The following is a 22,582-nucleotide window of genomic DNA, read 5'->3' as shown; positions in this document are numbered from 1 at the left end:
GATAATACATATGATTCTACCGGCAACATTTTTTTTATTTCTATGTCATCAAACAAATCTTTGCTTGAATGCGAAGGACCTTGACTGTTTCATTTATGTTTGCTCCAAGAATCTCTCTTATTTTTCCTGTTGGTTCTTCTGTTGGTGTTTAAGGTTCAAGTGCGTGAAGTACCATCTATTTATTCCACGGTTTTCTTATATAGCGATAAAGACACCCTCGTAAGGTTTTGGGGAATGTTATCGTTGTTGGTGGTCCTTTGCGGATCCGGTAAAAGTACCATTAAGGTACTAGCAAGACCATAAACTAACGAATTAATATGACAAGTACAAAGTTTCATAGAATTACGAAAATTCATGCAAGTAAGCGCGGGGCTGCAAAATTTCGAAGATTATGTGCAAATCCTACGACGTTAGACTCAAAAAAGTTTTCATATCTCTAAAGATATAAGACTTAGGCCTCACGATAGGCATACTAACTGGACACTGCCTAGTATATAAGTTAGGCCTCGTCCGTAACAGCAGATGTAGGAAGGCGAGCTGCAGGAATAAACGATCGACCACGTTCTATGTTCTTGTCCTGCGCTCGCGAGGTCAAGGCTGCAGCTACTAGGGGCGGTAGGGTTGCAAGATCTCAAGGCAGCAATTAAGATAGGCCCTAGAAAACTGCTAGTATTTGCCAAAAGGACGGAGTTATTCTATAACATATGTTTTGATGCTGAATTGCGGTTTTTCCGTTTGCTCGTCAACCAATTCTGGTAACACTTTGGACACAGTCATTCTATGTGAAGTTTTTATTGACCGGCCAGCTCAACCTAACCATTCCGCCCCGCCATACCCAGCTACATACGGGGCTTGGGGTAGCCAGAACCTCGCCTGCTAAATATGTATGTGATACAAGATTGTAACAAGATTCGCCTCGGATAGGTGATATTGAAAATTGGATTGGGGAAGCTATGAACCTTTGTATTTCGTTTTCGGCATTTTGTGCAATTGTGACGCTACGCATTTTTCAAAATCCATACAGGTTCACGAAACAGTAAGGTAGCGGTCCACTCTTAAGTGCTATTCGTAAAAGAGTAGTTTTTTGTGACGCTACGCATTTTTCGAAATCCATACAGGTTCACGAAACAGTAAGGTAGCGGTCCACTCTTAAGTGCTATTCGTAAAAGAGTGGTTTTTTGATGATATGATTCTCCTTGTCGGGTTGGACTTTCCAACCTCAGTAAAACAATTTATGTACCGGAGCGACGGATTTTCTCCACCAAGTGCTGTCATTTCAGTGTAACCCCATTTAATTTGTTGCGTCCCTCCCACAAATTTTCATCCTCCCAGCAGATCCTTGCAGCGGCAATGCGCCTGCGCCTGGGAAGGTATCGAACCCAATCCGGGACCTGTAACTGATACCGTTCCAGAGAAATGGTTTTGCTGCGTTTGCCGGAAAATAATGGTTTTAGGACGGTCACACTCTTGTCTTTAGTTGCTGCTCCTATTTGCTGTGTTTGTGGTTATCTAGTAACCTCTCGGTTGCAAGGTCTCAAAAATATTCATAATTTTATAAAGCTATTTAGCGGTTTACTCGCAGATACCCACTTTCAGGCGTACTTTTTGGACACTGCCAAGTTCAGTGGGCTAATTTACCGGAGTGCCACGCTGGAGATCTCTTCTTTTCTGATGATTCAAGACCTCACACAGATTGGTTACGGCATATTTCAACATAGTTTTTCACGCTGGCTAGAGCCCACGATGGAAGACGTATGAGTCGGGTTCAAGAGGGGTTGATAAGCGCAATATAAATCAGCATAGCTTCCGAAATCGAACTGAAAACTTCACCTACCCGAGTGAAATTCTGGTGCAAATATGAATGTATCAGATATTTAGCAGGCAAGACAAAGGAGACTATCAGCATCGATAGCACTCCCAAAAACCTTCGGGGGATCTCTCTAATGCTACAACAACCACAACGTATGAGTCGTAAATTGTCAATGCCCAACAGTACACCCCACCTTAAGCTTAAATTTAGCTCTCACAAACAACTCACAAATTATATTTTTCTTACCATAATATTCACGCTTTAGTGTTTCATATGTAAAAAAAGAAACTCCCGCATAAGGTATCACACCCAGTATAGTGGCAAAATAACCGCGATATAGTGTGCGTGGCCCTTCTTCGACCCAAATTTTTACAAAAACTTGTCGCAACGTTCTGTAAAATACGAAAAAATTTCACAAGTTGAGGCAAACAAAATAATTGTTTAATACATTAATTCAGACCTGTATCCAGTATATTTATCTGTAACGGCCATACGAGCGCGTGCTAGATCTAGTGGATAGGTCAGCGATTGGGAAGTTATGCCAGCTAAAGATCCGGCAATAAAACGTGTGCCTTTAGTGCTGTAAAAAAATAATTATAAAACAAGTATATTAGTATGAATGCAAACGACTAATGCCATGTAAAAATTTTTTCAAAAAAAATTTACTTCGCAATACTAAATTTCGATTTTTAATACAAATTCGCTTTGAACCTAAATAAGAACCCTCACAGAAGAAAGTAAATAGTTTTTGCAATTTTAATATGTATGCCATTTCGAAATTCGAAACTATTTGAAATAAAGCATCGCAAAACGTAGTTCTTTTTCTAGCTTCAATTTCGAAAATATTTCAAATATTTCGAGTTTCGAGAATATTTTCAAATTTCCTGTGAAAATTCGTGAAAAACTAAATAACAAGCAAGTGTAAATAAGTGTATATATCACAACTTCGAAATATTGTTTTTAGTAAAGAAAAAAAAAACGATTATGACGTTGGAAAATTCGAGTTTCGAAAATTCTTAAAAAAAAAATACGCTTTTCGTTGGACATTGTAATTGTAAATGTAACACAAACTGATAGCAAAAATGAATACTATACATATTAGTTTCAAAAAATCGAATTTCCATGGTTTTGAAGCCAATTTAACAAAATAAAGAAAATACTTATAATTTCGAAACCTTTTAATTTAAAAACTTTTTAAACTATACTTTTTTTACTGACATAAGGAGTTAGTCGAGTTAGAATAATTTAGAAACAAATTAAAACAGTTTCGATGTGTAGAATTTTGAAAATATTTTGTATTTTTTTTTTAGTAAATTAACGCATATCTATAATGTAAAATCCTGTAGTTACCAAATCCAACTTATTTAAGTTTTTGAAAAATTTTTGAGTATGTGTGGTATGTATGGTTTGGATTATCGTGTAGGGGGTACTCAGCTTGTACTTTAAATTCGATTTGTGCGGTTTGTTCTTGGAAATAGCGTTAAATTTCCCATAAGATTCACTCAAAAAGTGAAAAACGGTATTATCGCACAATAGGGGCGTTTGATGATTCCAGGTCACATATGTATTTTTTTGTTATGTCGTGTAACACTGATTCAGCAATGAAGTGTTTACAAATACAGTCTTAAATTAAAACAGTTTCGATGGTTAAAATTTCGAAAATATTTTGAATATATATATTTTTTACACAAATCAAACCAAGTAACCAAATAAATCCTGGGCTTATCGAAAAAGAGTTAACTGCTTTAATTTCGAAAGAAGACTTTCCATGGTTTTTGAAAACTTTAAATTTTCGAAAAATTTTGATCAGGGTTTTTCGTTTATTTTTAACACCGCTAATGCAGTAAAGTGTTAACATATTCAATAAGATATAAGATAATCATTTATATTACTTCTAATTGCTGTTTTTATGTAGGGGTCCCTTTTTCGCTCTTATTTGGAATCGAAATCTATAAAGTTTTGGTTGTAAAGATGGAAATTCGGGCTATTAGCGAGCTTTGAGCAATTTTGGTCGTAGTGCTTTTGTTTAGCTATATTTTATTAAAATAATTTGCTAAAAATAAACGATTGTGAGCACACAAAGAAATCTATTTGTACTATGGCCCTATTGTGAATATTTGCAATGCATTACCGGCAGTTGCTATTGTACGCTAGATGGCAGCGCAAGCTGTAAGTTTTAATTGATTGAGGGCAGTTGCTATTATACGCTAGATGGCAGCGCAAGCTGTGATTTGATAAAACAGCTGTAAGTTAATAGAACAGCTGATTTCTGTTCATATTTGATAACAGACTTTTATATTGGTTGCGCAACATGCGCACGGGTCCGGCTCGTAATAATAATTATTTGTTTGAAACGAATTGCTAGAATACAAAAGAAATTCTTAATAACAATAATTTTGGTGTCATATCACTCCCGATGAGCTCAGGCCGATCAGCTTCTCGAGGCAATAGCAAGTTCCTCCATAGATGGATAATGTACTAGTTTTGGGCTAATATTGTTGTTGGTACACGTTATCTCAGCAGCCGGTGACCATACAGAACGTTAGGCAATGGGATTCGAAAACTCGTATACACCATCACAAAGATAAGAACTTTTTCTAATTTATGACACCTAAAAGGATTGATATATGAGATCTGTGTGAGTTATTTCAGGAAAGCAAGCACTGAATCACAGAGTGTCGTTGTTATTATTTTCAAACAAAATTTACAATTTAACGTCTGTCTACCAATCGCCCGATTCTCTAAACCTAACTTCAAAGAGAACCAACACATTTAAGAACACTTCTAATTTACTTTAGCTTCCATGACTATTCTACCACTTACTCTGTGCCATTTTTATCAACTTGCAAGATTTTGCGCCATTGTTCGTGCGCCGTAAATTGTATGGCTGCATAAGGCACAATACGCGCCATCGTTGCTGAATTGCCACGCCATAACGCTAAAACACCCTCCCTTTCATAGGTATTTCTAAGAAATTCCAATGCTGCTTTGAGTGAATAAGGAACATGTTTTCTGCAAACAAGATGTTAAAAGATTTATAAATAAGATATATATTAAATTTTTTATAATCATAACTTCAATATACCTAATTTGAAAATTTATTTTCGTGCGATCCAGCGGCGCTATAGTGGTTTTCGCCAAAGCTCCGGCAGCTGAACCAGATACCAGACTTATGAGAACTTGATCGAAAATGGTGTGCTCTGCAATAATTAATGTATGTGATAATAATAACTTAGTAACATTACTTAAAATAGGTTTACTAAATCGCTCTTACCATTATTATTATGCGCAAGCGAGCTGGTAACTGTGATTTGATTTGTCGTGACTTCCGTTGGATTCGGGACTGTTGATTCGCTGGCGGCATTTGATGTTAATTGACTATTTGACGACGACTTAATCGACATCGCAATGCTGGGCTTCTCGAGAAGACTGCTCATTGCAAACTGAAAACCAAACGAGAAGATTTAATAAAAATAAATTTAGTAAGAACCTCAAAAAGGATACGATATGACTTTAGCAGTAACAAGTAAGGAAGGCTAAGTTCGGGTGTAACCGAATATTACATACTCAGCTGAGAGCTTTGGAGACAAAATATGAGAAAATCACCATGTAGGAAAATGAACCTAGGGTAACCCTGGAATGTGTTTGTATGACATGGGTATTAAATGAAATGTAATAAAGAGTATTTTAAAAGAGAGCGGGCCATAGCTCTATAGGTGGACGCCTTTTCGAGATATCGCCATAAAGGTGGACCAGAGGTGACTCTATAATGTGTTTGCACGATATGGGTATCAAATTAAAGGTATTAATGAGGGTTTTAAAAGGGAGTGAACCTTAGTTGTATATGTGAAGGCGTTTTCGAGATATCGGACCACGGTAGCACAGAACATCATCTGTCGGGTACCGCTAATTTATTTATATATGTAATACCACGAACAGTATCCCTGCCAAGATTCCAAGGGCTTTTGATTTCGCCCTGGAGAACTTTTTCATTTTATTCAATTTATTATGGAAGGTGTCACACCTATTCTACACAGTTTTTTCTAAAGTTATAATTTGCGTCAATAAACCAATGCAATTACAATGTTTCATCCCTTTTTTCATATTTAGTATAGAATTATGGCATTTTTTTAATTTTTCGTAATTTTCGATATCGAAAAAGTGGGCGTGGTCATAGTCGGATTTCGGCCATTTTGTATACCAAGATAAAGTGAGTTGAGATAAGTACGTAAACTAAGTTTAGCAAAGATATATAGACTTTTGCTCAAGTGATCGTGTTAAGGGCCGAGCGGAAGGACACGGGTGACTGTGTATAAAAACTGGGCGTGGCTTCAACTGATTTCGCCCCTTTTTAACAGAAAACAGTTATCGTCACAGAATCTATGCCCCTACCAAATTTGGATTGGTAAATTTTTGTTCGACTTATGGCATTAAAAGTATTCTAGACAAATTAAATGAAAAAGGGCGGAGCCACGCCCATTTTGAAATTTTCTTTTATTTTTGTATTTGTTGCACCATATCATTACTGGAGTTGAATTTTGACATAATTTACTTATATACTGTAAAGATATTAAATTTTTATACTCAGTTGAGCAGAGCTCACAGAGTATATTAACTTTGATTGGATAACGGTTGGTTATACAGGTATAAAGGAATCGAGATAGATATAGACTTCCATATATCAAAATCATCAGTATCGAAAAAAAATTCGATTGATCCATGTCCGTCCGTCCGTCCGTCCGTTAACACGATAACTTGAGTAAATTTTGAGGTATCTTGATGAAATTTGGTATGTAGGTTCCTGAGCACTCATCTCAGATCGCTATTTAAAATGAACGATATCGGACTATAACCACGCCCACTTTTTCGATATCGAAAATTTCGAAAAACCGAAAAAGTGCGATAATTCATTACCAAAGACAGATAAAGCGACGAAACTTGGTAGATGAGTTGAATTTATGACGCAGAATAGAAAATTAGTACAATTTTGGACAATGGGCGTGGCACCGCCCACTTTTAAAAGAAGGTAATTTAAAACTTTTGCAAGCTGTAATTTGTCAGTCGTTGAAGATATCATGATGAAATTTGGCAGGGACGTTACTCCTATTACTATATGTACGCCTAATAAAAATTAGCAAAATCGGAGGACCACGCCCACTTAAAAAAATTTTTTTTTAAAGTAAAATTTTAACAAAAAATTTAATATCTTTACAGTATATAAGTAAATTATGTCAACATTCAACTCCAGAAATGATATGGTGCAACAAAATACAAAAATAAAAGAAAATTTCAAAATGGGCGTGGCTCCGCCCTTTTTCATTTAATTTGTCTAGGATACTTTTAACGCCATAAGTCGAACAAAAATTAACCAATCCTTTTGAAATTTGGTAGGGGCATAGATTTTATGATGTTAACTGTTTTCTGTGAAAACGGGCGAAATCGGTTGATGCCACGCCCAGTTTTTATACACAGTCGTTCGTCTGTCCTTCCGAATGGCCGTTAACACGATAACTTGACCAAAAATCGACATATCTTTAATGAACTTTGTTCACGTACTTACTTGAACTCACTTTATCTTGGTATGAAAAATGAACGAAATCCGACAATGACCACGCCCACTTTTTCGATATCGAAAATTACGAAAAATGAAAAAAATGCCATAATTCTATACCAAATACGAAGAAAAGGATGAAACATGGTGAGGTAATTGGATTGGTTTATTGACGCGAAATATAACTTTAGAAAAAACTTTATAAAATGGTTGTGACACCTACCATATTAAGTAGAAGAAAATGAAAAAGTTCTGCAGGGCGAAATAAAAAAACCCTTAAAATCTTGGCAGGTATTACATATATAAATAAATTAGCGGTATCCAACAGATGATGTTCTGGGTCACCCTGGTCTACATTTTGGTCGATATCTGGAAAACGCCTTCACATATACAACTACCACCACTCCCTTTTAAAACTCTCATTAATACCTTTAATTTGATACCCATATCGTACAAACACATTCTAGAGTCACCCCTGGTCCACCTTTATGGCGATATTTCGAAACGGCGTCCACCTATAGAACTAAGGCCCACTCCCTTTTAAAATACTCATTAACACCTTTCGTTTCATGTTCATATTGTACAAACAAATTCTAGGGTCACCCCTGGTCCACCTTTATGGCGATATCTCGAAACGGCGTCCACCTATGGAACTAAGGATTACTCGCATTTAAAATACTCATTAACACCTTTCTTTTGATACCCATATTGTACAAACAAATTCTAGGGTCACCCCTGGTCCACCTTTATGGCGATATCTCGAAACGGCGTCCACCCATAGAACTAAGGATTACTCGCTTTAAAAATACTCATTAACACCTTTCATTTGATACCCATATCGTACAAACGCATTCTAGAGTCACCCCTGGTCCACCTTTATGGCGATATCTCGAAAAGGCGACCACCTATACAACAACCACCACTCCCTTTTAAAACCCTCATTAATACCTTTAATTTGATACCCATATCGTACAAACACATTATATAGTCACCTCTGGTCCACCTTTATGGCGATATTTCGAAACGGCGTCCACCTATAGAACTAAGGCCCACTCCCTTTTAAAATACTCATTAACACCATTCGTTTGATGCCCATATTGAACAAACAAATTCTAGGGTCACCCCAGGTCCACCTTTGTGGCGATATCTCGAAACGGCGTCCAACAATGGAACTAAGGATTACTCCCTTTTAAAATACTCATTAACACCTTTCTTTTGATACCCATATTGTACAAACAAATTCTAGGGTCACCCTGGTCCACCTTTATGGCGATATCTCGAAACTGCGTCCACCTATGGAACTAATGATTACTCCCTTTTAAAATACTCATTAACACCTTTCATTTGATACCCATATCGTACAAACGCATTCTAGAGTCACCCCTGGTCCACCTTTATGGCGATATCTCGAAAAGGCGACCACCTATACAACTACCACCACTCCCTTTTAAAACTCTCATTAATACCTTTAATTTGATACCCATATCGTACAAACACATTCTATAGTCACCTCTGGTCCACCTTTATGGCGATATTTCGAAACGGCGTCCACCTATAGAACTAAGGCCCACTCCCTTTTAAAATACTCATTAACACCATTCGTTTGATGCCCATATTGAACAAACAAATTCTAGGGTCACCCCAGGTCCACCTTTGTGGCGATATTTCGAAACGGCGTCCACCTATGGAACTAAGGATTACTCCCTTTTAAAATACTCATTAACACCTTTCTTTTGATACCCATATTGTACAAACAAATTCTAGGGTCACCCCTGGTCCACCTTTATGGCGATATCTCGAAACGGCGTCCACCTATGGAACTAAGGATTACTCCCTATTAAAATACTCATTTACACCTTTCATTTGATACCCATATCGTACAAACGCATTATAGAGTCACCCCTGGTGCACCTTTATGGCGATATCTCGAAAAGGCGACCACCTATACAACTACCACCACTCCCTTTTAAAACCCTCATTAATACCTTTAATGATTACTCCCTTTTAAAATACTCATTAACACCTTTCTTTTGATACCCATATTGTACAAACAAATTCTAGGGTCACCCCTGGTCCACCTTTATGGCGATATCTCGAAACGGCGTCCACCTATAGAACTATGGCCCACTCCTTCATAAAATACTCTTTAATGCCTTTCATTTGATACACATGTCATACAAACACATTCCAGGGTTTCCCTCGGTTCATTTTCCTACATGGTTATTTTCCCTTATGTTGTCACCATAGCTCTCAACTGAGTATGTAATGTTCGGTTACACCTGAACTTAACCTTCCTTACTTGTTTTGTTATAATTTGACTTAAAAATTGTTTTTTTTTTTTTAAGTGGGCGTGTTCGTCATCCAATTTTGCTAATTTTTATTTAGCACACATATAGTAATAGCAGTAACGTTCCTGCCAAATTTCATCATGATATCTTCAACGACTGCCAAATTACAGCTTGTAAAACTTTTAAATTACCTTCTTTTAAAAGTGGGCGGTGCCATGCCCATTGTCCAAAATTTTACTAATTTTCTATTCCGCGTCATAAAGCCAACCCACCTACCAAGTTTCATAGCTTTATCCGTCCTTGGTAATGGATTATCGCAGTTTTTCGGTTTTTCGAAATTTTCGATATCGAAAAAGTGGGCATGGTTATAGTCCGATTTCGTCAATTTTAAATAGCGATCTGAGATGAATTCCCAGGAAAGTACATACCAAATTTTATCAAGATACCTCAACATTTACTCAAGTTATCATGTTTACGGGCGGACGGACATGGCTAAATGAATTTCTTTTTTTCGATTAGTTTATGCCGTTACAGGGTACCGTTATGCGAACAAAATTAATTTTACTCTGTGAGCTCTGCTCAGCTAAGTATAAAAAGAAATACAAATAGTTGAACTAATTAGGTATGAGCAAAATCTAATTAGTAGCAAGGCTCTGGTGGCACTTGTGGAGCTTCAGTTGGATAGCATACATACTTAACTTGCAACAGTTCATATGTATTTGCTGTATGGGCATCAATGATAAGGACAAAGGCAAAGGATGCAAATATTGTTTGGTAATTTGGGAATGGAAAATTTTTATTTCGCCTTCTTCTGGTAGCTGTAAACGTCTTGATGCGTGCGTTCGAGTTAAACGCTATTACCAGAGTTTTTTCGGTCTTCCTCTAGTTTATCCTTCCAGTGTAGCATTTCTCCTAACTTCTTCACCGCCTTTAAACCAATTTCTACAAGAACATATAACTTTTAATCAAATGGGACTCGGCAGTATGGCAGCACAAGTCTAAAACGAGACCATATCTCTAAGTCCTGATAAGAGCTACATATTCAGTCAACTATAACAAGAAATTCCACTTATCAACTTTTCAAGCAACTCAATTGGTGTGTCGAAACGAACTTATACCAATGGAAATAAAGCATACGAAAAAATTCGAATTTCGAAAATGTTTCAAATATGCTGTGAATACTCGTGAGAAATTCAATCAAAATCAGCGATGTATAGTTTCGAATATTTTAAACTTCCGTAGTTGCGGTTATCTGGTATGGCTCACAGTTTTAAAGTGATAAGCAGAATCTGAAACTTCGAAAAGTCTTCGAATTTCCAAATTTTGAAAAACTATAAAAATTTGAGTTTTGAAACTATTTACTTATTTTATCGGGATTGAAAAGTATACAAGAATATATTTCCAAATTATTTTCGAATTCGAAAAATTGTTTTAAGAATATGTATTTCGAAATTCTAATTGCTAACTATCTCAGATTGAAGAACTGAAAATTTATTAAATTTAAACCAAATTCTGAGAGAGGACGATATTCAATAAAATTTTTTTAAAAACATCCTTTTAAAAAGTTTTGCGAACTTATTCGGATATAAAAGATTTTCCAGAAGTATGCTATGATAGATCGTTTTCAAAAAGGCAGTCTAGATAGGGCAGCCGCCTTGATGTGGCCGCCTAGCGTGCTCCGCCTACCAAGTACTGGGTTCAAGGAGCGGGAAAAGCAGCAAAAAAAACCTTCGAAAACAGTTTTTTTTTTCAATTACAACGTGCAACAGCCGGCTTGGTATTGGACCAAACCCACTCTTTTGTAGAGATTGAGGCTTACGTAGACAAAGTACTATCTCCGTTTTTAGTAGTTCGCCTCCAAAAAAAAAAAATATCGGATTTCGAAGTTCGAAATGCTACATTTCGAAATTTTGTTTTTTTCTTAACGCGTTCAGCAAATTAAAAAAGTAAAAATGTGGTCGTGGTCCGCCTTTTTCTTTTATTTCAATGGCCCCACTCAGAATTTAGGTAATTAAATTTTGAATTTCCCTACATTTCAATAGAATTTGATTACTCTTTCTGACTAAATAATGAGTTATACAATTGAACAAAATAAATAATCAAATATGAATTCTTTTGATGATCAAAAACTGAATATAGTTTTTTAATCACATTTTGGAATCATATTTGAATCAAATGTGTTTACTTTAGGTGATCACAAATTTTAATCATTTTTCATTCAGCTTTCTGAATCTTTTCTGACAATCTTTGGTGACTGAATAATGAATTTTATACTTGTTAAAATTTTACTTTTGATTGAAGATCTTATTTTTTCGCATACACACATTTTTTCAATCATGAAGTTCAGAAAAAATATATTAAAATTTTATTCTTCAAGACAAGAAATAATGTACATATGTATATACTGCTCGTAACAAAAGATGTCCCCAACCATTTCTCCATCTTCGGCTTCCCAGAAAATATAAATCCAACATTAGACAATACAAAAGTTGTGAACTATTTGAACCCCAGGTAAGTGAAACTCTCTTGACATATGTACCAGCATCACGTACCATATCGTATTTTAAGATGTTAACGATCATAACTGATGCTGGATGTTGTAGTCGCAGGTGTATATTGGTCTAGTTTGTTTGCGAATTACCTTTTGTTCAATAGCTCACTTCCGCATGCTTTCTTCCCCTGATGAAATGAGATTACTATGTACTATCTTATTTTGTATGAGATATGAAGAATAAATGTATGATAATCGCATTTCAAAAATTATTTAAAAATCTCAACCAAAATGATTGAAATATGTTCACGAATATGATCAGAAAATGACTGTGAAAAGCATTCAAATATTACTCTAGAACAATTAAAGCCCTATTTTAAAATGATATCAGATATGAACAAAAAGCGTTTCGAAATATGAATCCTAAATGATTATTCAAGAATAATCACATTTATGGTACATTTTTACAATACGTTAATTTTCGAACAGAAAATGCTTTTAAATTTGAACGTTTTTAATCATCTTGGGGTATGATATTTGAATATTTTTTGATCAAAATTTTCAAAAAATGCTGGCTGGGGCTGAATTCTTTTTTTGAGAAATTTAGTTAACAGCCGTTATACGAGGTGAAAAGTCAGAGCTTCGAAAATATGAAAAAAAATGAAGTTCTGACTTTTCACCTCGTATAACAGATGTTATACTAAATTTCTCAAAAAAGGAATTCAGCCCTTCAAATAAGGGAAAAGACCGGACCACGACCACATTTTTACTTTTTTTAATTTGCTGAATGCTTTAAAAAAAAAATTTCGAAATGTAGAATTTCGCAAGCCGATATCTATTTTTTGGAGGCTAAATTAGGAAAACGGAGATAGTACTTTTTAGACTTAAGCCTCAATCTCATAAAAAAAGTTGGTTTGGTGCAATACCCAGAAAAAGGTTGATTTTGTCGCATAGTGTTAGAAAACAATTTCTAAGAGGGTCGCGCCAATGCTTTCAGTTTTCTTATTGAAGCTCGCACATACAGGAGAACATATGAACACGGTCTCTTTTTCTTTCTGAGAACTTTTTAAAAGCATTATCTATCGACTTGCACTTCACTACCGCTTCAACTATACTCCAACTCGTTACAGTTGGATGGAGCAACATTTCAGTATCTAAATGAGTTCATTACAATTTGTAATCTTTTGTGAGCCTTTTCTAGTTTAATAAGAAAAGTAATGAGGTATCTACTTAGTACAATTCTTTTACATTCATTCTTTTAATATTCAAGTTTTTTCTACAGGGTAGACACAGGAAAGATTAATATGTAGGCAAAAACTTGCAACTATATAAAGGCCAGGGTTATATATACTTGATCTATATATATTAGAATACTCTCATTAGTGCGCCAAAAGCAACAGCGACTTTGACCGGCTAATCAGCGTAGGGATTAGATGAATGAATGGACAAGTTTGCTTTGGTGGTATTGAAAAGGACGCTTAAGATAACAAATGCTTGCATTTTCCTAAAGTATGAATACAAATTTCAAGTTCAGATTAGCATTATTATAAACTAGTACATATTTATGTCAATTTGTCGATTAACTAACTTTTTTATAACTATCGATAACAAAATGAAGCAGAAAGGGAGTGCCGATTTCCATAAAGATTAGATCATTCGAGAAAAAAGCCAATGACAATAAAGACTTAATGGTTTATCAGGGTTGGAGTTGATCTGGTCGGTAAATCAAGATCGCACATACATATGTAGTGTGTCACAAGAAAACTAAATTCTTATACATATGTATGTATAATGGATACTCACTCCCAAATACGGGATAATCATGGAAACCTTGCAAATATTTCCAAAAGAAATTGCTCGGTTTGTGCGATTTGCAACCTGTAAGAGGCATTTGCATGTTTCCATGAGTTGCTATATTATATGTATACGAACCCTACCCGTGCGCATCTTGCGCAACCAATCTAAAAGTCGCTTATCAAATATCAACAGAAATCAGCTGTTCTATCAATCAATTAAAACTTACAGCTTGCGCTGCCATCTGGCGTATGAAAGCAACTACCGGTAATGCAGTGCAAATATTCACAATAGTGCCATGGAACAAATATATTTCTTTGTGTGCTCACTATCGTTTATTTTTTGCAAATTATTTTAATAAAATATAGCTAAGCAAAAGCACTACAACCAAAACTTTATTTAAAGATTTGGATTCCAAATAAGATCGAAAAAAGGGACCCGTACATAAAAACAGCAATTAGAAATAATATATATGATATATGCAAAAACAGCAACGAGGAACACTGAATGAGCTTAGCTTCAGATGTAAGAAGTTACCAAATTAAAAGCATACGTGTTTCGATTTCCCAACGGCAAAAGCGATGGGGGTGATGCCTTTCAAGCGATATCTATTATGACGAATGTTATCAGGTATAGAAAATCATTGTGGAATTTTAAAATTTACGCCATTTGTAAACAAACGCTGCTTACAACAACAACGACCATTTAAGTACAAGATAACGAAAGCTACACAAACAAATGTAGCAGCAACGAACCAAGGCGAATTCAGTACCAGGTGTTGTTATCCCAACAGCTGATTGCTTCTTCTTGATTATTTTCCATACAGCGCCTTGTACTTTAATTATATTGTGTCAGTTAATTGAAATCAATTAAAATTTTCTTTTGACTTGACATTCTTCTGCACGGCGAATTGGTTTAATTCGCTTTGCCACCACCTGGTATGGATTCGCCTTGCAACGATCACAATACCCAATATACCACCCTACATATTTGTCAAATAAGCTGGCAGGGAGAATGACTGTCAGGAATAGAGAGAGCATTGTGAATTCATTCAAGCAGCAAATGTTTGAAAAAACGTTCAACAATAGTAAATAGCCTCGATCACCTGTTAAACCGGTGTTCGATTACCAAAATCCTTTGCTCGATAGTGCTTTTCAAACAATTTCGTAAACGTATTTTATTTTATTATTTACATATTTCTATTACTTAGATTTCAAAAACAAATATTAATACGAAGTCCGATTTTCGATAGACACATTTAAAAGAATAGTTGCTTTAAAACACAAATTGGCAATTCATTTCATGGACCTCAAGCAAACAAGCAATTAAGATGGTAATTCAGGAATAGAAAGATTCTTCACTTCTAGCAATTCACAATGGAAGAAAAATTTGTTTGTTTCCTCGCGGTAAATAAATTTAATTGCTCATTTGTGTTTAAAAAACCAACTTTTCTTTTTAATGAACCTATAGAAAATCAGGTCAGATGAGATGAGACTGAATTACAGAATTTAGATGTAGCCCTAATTCTATTTTTGTGTAGCGTCAGCGAGTGGCGTCCGTTTTATTTTGTCAATAAAACTTAGAATAGAAGTAAATAATAGATAATAAAATTTTTCTTTTGGCTACTTTTTGCGTCAAAGTAATCAAGTAAGCCAAAGCTTGGGTAAGGTTGTCGCCAACTTTGCTTTATTATGGTTGTGGTCTGTAGATGCCGTGTTGAATGGAATCAGCTGTAATTTTTGCATGGCAACCAAAGTGACCGTCTTCTGTTCTAATATTTTTTCATGGGAGCACATTTTCGCAACTTGTTTTTCAAAAATATTTTTTAACAGTGTAATGAGTATGTTTTTACTGATATAAAAAGTAATAACAACACAAGTCTTAAATATTATAGTTTTAGATGATTGCGGGCAATAGATTATTGGCTTCAATCCAACATCTTGACAAAGTTATTTATAAACGAGTCGATGAATATTCACGCAAAATATGTAAATATGAACTTAGTACGGGTTAATTCGTGTGGTGCCAAAATTTACAAAAATTACGAGAATTTTGTTCATCAATAAATGCTAGAATTTCTAAAATTGACCAAAAATTTATGTTAGGTCGTTTTTCAGTTGAAATTAAATCAACCAATCATAATTAAGTCATAGTCACAAAAGTCACACCTTAACAAGTAAGCTCGCCTAAGTTTGGTTGTAACCGAACATTATATACTCAGCGTGAATTTCAATTGTACAGTTCATTTCAGATATATCACTTTTCTAATCCTATTGAGGCATATTTTAAACACAAACTATACCCAAAAAGGTAAGGGAGTCTAAGTTCGGGTGTACCCGAAGTTGAATTTACGCTGCTGTTTATTTCACACATCTGAATTTAAAGGAAACATACCTAAAATTTGAAGATTTCTATATGTTTCAATATTATGAACTTTGGTAACATACGGGTGATCGTAACGGCATAAACGAATGGAGATAAATATAAACTTCCATATATCAAAATGCTCAGGATGGAAAAAGTAATTGATTTAGCCACGTCCGTCCGCCTGCCTGTGTTCACGAAAACTTGAGTAAATATTGAGATATCTTATTGAAATATGGTATATGGGTTCCTTGGCACTCTTCTACCATCGGTGTTTAAAATGAGCGAAATCTGATACACCCAGCGGGTTAGGTGCCTTAGAATATACCCGCGGTAGGTATGCCTGTCGTATGAGGTGACTAAAATACTAAATTGATTCAAGGGGTTGTGTAGCGCAACCCTCTCAAGGGGTTGCTAGCCCAATACATATATGGCTTCTCCAACCCAATTGTCAACCACACCTATCCGTGGCGAATCCTGTTTCATTAACAGCCGAGGCTCTGGCGACCCTAAGTTCCCCATGGAACTATGGGGTGAGAGGGCGGGATGGCCTAGAAGGTTTCATGTGGTCATACCAAATCGTTCCCGAAATGGTAGGGCTAGTACCTTAATGATGCTTTGTTACCGGAAAGTACCGGATCTATATCCGGCAAAGGACCATCAACATCGATAACACTTCCCAAAGCCCCCACAACAACAACAACAGCGAAATCTGATGATAGCCACCCCCACTTTTTTTATATATAACATTTTGGAAAAACAAAAAATCTGATTATTTAGTAAATAATACACCTGGAATATTGAAATGTGAGGCTCTTGAAATGTTGTTTAATGCTTGATCGAAAAAGGGGCCCATTAAAAACAAAAATGTCACCCAATTTCCCCTTACAATAAAACTTGGTAAGTGAAATATCATTGATACAAAATTATTTTTGCTGGGATATAGCTTATTATTCTAGTCTACGACCCTTTTAAACATCTTTTATATAAAAGTGGGCGCGGTCTTTAACCGATCCCGTCCATTTTTACTAGAAATATTTCCTGCTATAAGGAAAATATGTGTACTAGACTGGGTCGATTTATTAACCGATATCGCGCCATCGATTTTTCGATAGGATTTGGACTCAGGAAAAAAAGTTCCACTACGTATACCTAAAAATATTGTTTCGAGACTGCGAAAAAAAATGGTGAAAGGGTCAGTTTTTCGGCCAAAACACTCCCCAAAACCGAAAGTATTTTTTTTTTTTTTTTGAAAAAACTGTTTTAAAAACGGCGATAACCAAATATTTTTTGGTTTTGGGGAGTGTTTTGGTCGAAAAATTGGCCCTTTCGCCGTTTTTTTTCTTGCAGGCTCGAAAATTTTTTTTTTTTTTTGGTATGAGTAGTGGAACTTTTTTTCCTGAGCCCAAATCCTATCAAAAAATCGATGGCGCGATATCGGTTAACTTTCGTTCATACAAATCGACCCAAGTTAATGTGTACCCAATCTTACTACGATTCGTTAATTTTTCTTCGAGTTATGGCTTCCGAAGCATAGAAAATTGCATAGTTATAAAAGTGGCGATGCCGCGGCCATTTTTAAGAATTTAAGTTTTTCCTATTTCTTTTTATAGTTTTACTTGGAAAAAGAAGTACCAGTGATATAAAGCTCTTTTTTTTCGATATAGCCACGACCATTTTAAAAATCTTTTATTTAAAACTAGGCGTGGTCCTTAACCGATTTCGTTAATTTTTCTTCGAAGCATTCCTTATGCCGAATTTTGTTATGATAGGTTTAACGGTTTTTGATTTATCATTAATAATATTTGTAAAATTGATTTTATGAGTAGTGGGCGGTGCCACGCCCATTTTCAAAAATTTCTTCAATGTTTTATTAAGAACTTCAGTATCAGTCCACACACAAAATTTCAACATTCTAGGTGTATTATTTACTTAATATCAGGTTTTTTGTGTTTTCAAAAAAGTTATATACCTAGAAAGTAGGCGTGGTCATTATGCGATTTCGTTTATTTTAAATAGCGATGAGAGATGAGCGCCAAATTTCAATTAGATATCTCAACATTTACTCAAGTAATCGGGAACACAGACAGACAGACGGACGGACATGGCTAAATCAATTCCTTTTTTCATAGAGCATTTTGATATACGGAAGTCTATATTAATCGCGATTCGTTTATGCCGTTACGATCAACCGTTATGTTACCAAAGTTAGTATACTCTCGTGTGCAAAGCACGCTGAGTACAAAAAGCCATCCAACCTTGAATGTGCACAAATTTACACCAACTCATTGTTAAAATGATAAGTGCAATGAACAAATAATTGAGTATCACTTTGTTTACTCATTATTATTTGTTTATGAATTTTAAAAAGCATATGGAATTGCATTAAAACTGTATTTACTGCGTTTTTAATATGAAAATATATAGGAAAAAAACAAAAAACTTTATTCTATGCACGTACGTAATTTCGCGCACGAATTGATTGCAAATTTTCACGCTATTTCGCACATTGCTGATTGAAGTATTTCTGGTTTAGTAATATAATACACAAATAACTGTTTATTGATGATTTAAAAAACAACATATTCGTTATATATGTACTAGAGTACCCGGCAGAAATTGTTCTGCCGAAAACTTGTTTGCCTACATTTTGAATGTGAGCCTCACTTCTCCTCTTCACTGTCTATCCTAATGTCTTCTATTTTTTTTTCTCATATATGGAATCCCTACGCCAAATATGGAATACCTGCTTCAACTAACCAACCGATGACAATATTGTGACGAATATTATCATCACTAAGTGATACTAGCATCACTAAACTGATACTAAGCAGCCACTCGTATGTACGTAAACAAATCAATGATTATTTACGCACATACATACAAGGCAACGGAGAGATATTCACAAACACATATAATCATCAGCCGAAGTAGTACACACATATACACACGCATATGGCTACAAACTACAAATATATATCGTTAGCTTAATGTGAAAATATGCTAAGTCAACTTTTACGAATTTTACAGGAGACACATTTTTTCTCCTGACTTACCACTTTTTACTCAATATGTTTTCCCATCACTCCTCCCCTTTAATGATTGAAATATATGCTGTGTCTTGCTCCAAAAAAAAAAAAAAAAACTGCCACATACTTTATCTACAAACTAAATGCTAAATCTCTTAATCGTTGTCAAGAGAGTAAACACTTGGGTGTAATTTTTGACTCCAAACTCTCTTTTTCTAGTCACATTGACTTCGCTGTTTCAAAATTTGTTGCAATGGTTGGGTTCAGTAGACTTAACACCAGTGACTTTAAGGTCCCTATGACGTTGAAGGCACTTTATATATCCTTGGTCAGAAGTGGTCTTGAGTATTGCTCAATAATATATAATCCTTTCTATGAATCTAAGTACTATAAAATTGAGGGAGTTCAAAATTTTGTTTACAAATATTGCTTTACATATGCTTCACTGGCCAGACGGCCTCCTATCACATACCAGCAGGCGCAAATTGCTTGGACTTCAGGCTTTGCATGACAGAAGAACTTTTATCTCACTCATGCTTCCCTATAATGTAATAAACTTTAGCACGAATTGCTCTGATTTATCTAATTTGTTCATTCCATATATTCCACTGCGTGATCTTCGGCATAATAGATTACACAGGCCGACAGCATCTCAGACCCAGGAACCGGACTATATATTTTCGAAGGATTTTGATGCGATGAATCGAAATCTTGCCTCAAAATTGCTCCATCAGCTCTGGTTTTCGAGATATCCTAACCAAAAAGTGCAAAAAACACCGTTTTTGCCCATATTTGAGGTTATGTAGCCTCGCAGATGTTTTCTTTCACCAAAATTCATTTGAATTCAGCGCATCATAAACCATCGGAAATATATAGTTGGTTTCTGGGTCTGAATAATGGTTGAATTTTGTCGGCCTGTGTTATTTATCGAAATAACTCATAAAACGAATTATGCTATGAATGAACCTATAACTAAAACTATACATCTACACAGCAAATAGATTCAGCAGTGTTATTACTTTTAATAACAGCTTATATAAGTTTAAGCTTGAATTGTTTTCTATTTTTAACGTGTCTGTAAGAAAGCATGTAGTTATCGACATGTAAAAATTCAAGTAGATAAAAGTCAGCGCAAAGCATTTATCAAACACCTAAGGCATGTCTGAATTGGGTGAATCCAATTTCAAGGGGTTGTGTTCGCAACGCTCTCTGGCGACCCAAACTTCCTCATGGAGCTAGGGGGTGGGGAGGTCGGGATGGCCTGGAAGGTTTAAAGTGGTCATATAAATCGTTCCCGAGATAGTCGGGCTAGTACCTTAATAGTACTTTGTTACCGGGACGTACCGGATCTATATCCGGCAAAGGACCATCAACATCGGCCCAAAGCCTTCGGGAGTGTCTTTATCGTTAATACAACAACAACTACAAAGCATGTACTTTTAGACTGAATGAATTAAATAGGTAAATAAAATGCACGCACACAGAAATGACTAGTAATTCCGATTGATATTATTGACTCGTTGACTTAGCACATTTTTTTTTAACAGCTGACGACTTAGCACGTTTACACATCATTCCCCACAGCACGTAAAAATTTAAAATTAAAATATTTTTTTTTTTGTGATCGTTGTATTTTGAATTCAGTTTTAAAACTGCATTAAAATACAATTTTTCAAAAAAAGTGACTTAGCACATTTTCACATTAAGCTAACGATATGTATATGGCAGGTAACCAAGCATGAAGTTCACGAAATTACTAGACCTTAGGAGAAATGGGTGGACGAGGAAACCGAGAGTATAAAAGCAGCACAAGCTGAGGCATGACTAATCAGTTTTGATTTAAGCACGCTATTGGTTGTGAAGTATAAATGCTATTGTGAAGTACTCTCCAAGTAGTCTAATAAAGCCCATTTTGCATTATTGAATATTGGAGTTATTTATTCAACAGTTTAGCGACTCGAACGTTAGCAGAAGGTTTGGAATAAGCAGAATTCTTTGTTTTTATAAACCACTACGAAACTATATGAAACTAACGTGGTTACAATTTTAAAAGACGCATTCATTTTTAACACGCTTATGTATGCTGGCGGCCACCGTTGTGTGATGGTAGCGTGCTCCGCCTACCACACCGTATGCCCCGGGTTCGCACCCCGGGCGAAGCAACATCAAAATTTTAGAAATAAGGTTTTTCAATTAGAAGAAAATTGTTCTAAGCGGGGTCGCCCCTCGGCAGTGTTTGGCAAGTGCTCCGAGTGTATTTCTGCCATAAAAAGCTCTCAGTGAAAACTCATCTGCCTTGCAGATGCCGTTCGGAGTCGGCATAAAACATGTAGGTCCCGTCCGGCCAATTTGTAGGGAAAATCAAGAGGAGCATGACGCAAATTGGAAGAGAAGCTCGGCCTTAGATCACTTCGGAGGTTATCGCGCCTTACATTTATTTTTTTATTTTTATGTATACTTCTTTGTATCTCTCTAGCCTAGGCGAGCAAAGGAGAGTTAGGCCCATCTAGCGGCGATTATTGAAGACTCGCGGTAGTGGTTAAATAAATCGCTACAAAACGAGTTGTGCTTAATAGCGGAGACATGAACCTCTGTGCTACGGTGATATCAACATCAAATTTCTATGTGGAATGTACATACTAAAACGGCACCATATTTGCATGTTTTTTAGTTTTTTTTAATATATTTTTTTTATTATATATAAGCTGTAGATAGATATTCGACACGTTCTCCTGCCCGATAGCATTCCTTCCTTGCATGTATCTCAGAAAACAAAGGCATTTAAAATATAAATATCTGCAAAACAAATTTTTGAATCATCTTGCATTTCCTTCCTCCTCTTCATGTTTGATCCCTGTTTTTCTTTCGTATTTTTTCCATTTCATTTTCTCGACTCACCTCCCTTTATTTTTCTTAATATCCTACCCTTCTATTGCTTCCTCCCTATCCACCCCTCGCACTTTCTCCATTCTTATCTCCATTTACAACTCCCACTTTATTTCTTCTCCCCTATTATTTTCCGCTCCCTTTTCTCTTTCTCCCCCTTCCCGATACCCACTCCTGTCTCTTATTTTCCTTTTTTTCTTTTTCTACGTTTAGCTTTTTGTATAACTCTCCCGTTGCATATCGCTCTTATTCCTAACCCCTGCCCCTTCCCACAACCCCAACTAACACATCCAATTTGATACCCATATTGTGAAAACTTATTATAGGTTCACCCTGTTTCAGATTTTGGTCTATATCTCAGAAATGGGT

General features: G+C 35.7%; 1 protein-coding gene across 3 annotated transcripts in view; it reads right to left on the bottom strand.

Moving 5' to 3' along the window:
- The window catches only part of DPCoAC (dephosphocoenzyme A carrier), a 106,115-nt gene that overhangs the window by 6,379 nt on the left and 77,154 nt on the right, over positions 1-22,582 (bottom strand). For all 3 annotated transcript variants that reach the window (XM_067761993.1, XM_067761992.1, XM_067761991.1), the window contains 5 exons: positions 5,085-5,253; positions 4,896-5,010; positions 4,634-4,822; positions 2,271-2,390; positions 2,057-2,202 (listed from right to left, as the gene is read on the bottom strand). In XM_067761993.1, the coding sequence (XP_067618094.1) occupies positions 2,057-2,202; positions 2,271-2,390; positions 4,634-4,822; positions 4,896-5,010; positions 5,085-5,247 (733 nt within the window). In that variant the 5' untranslated portion in view covers positions 5,248-5,253. The remainder of the gene's footprint in view (positions 1-2,056; positions 2,203-2,270; positions 2,391-4,633; positions 4,823-4,895; positions 5,011-5,084; positions 5,254-22,582) is intronic.

Source organism: Eurosta solidaginis, chromosome 1, assembly GCF_040869045.1.
Source record: "Eurosta solidaginis isolate ZX-2024a chromosome 1, ASM4086904v1, whole genome shotgun sequence".
Classification (NCBI taxonomy): Eukaryota; Metazoa; Arthropoda; class Insecta; order Diptera; family Tephritidae; genus Eurosta; species Eurosta solidaginis.
Note: the sequence above shows the minus strand (reverse complement) of the source record. Positions and strands in the feature narration are given on the sequence as shown.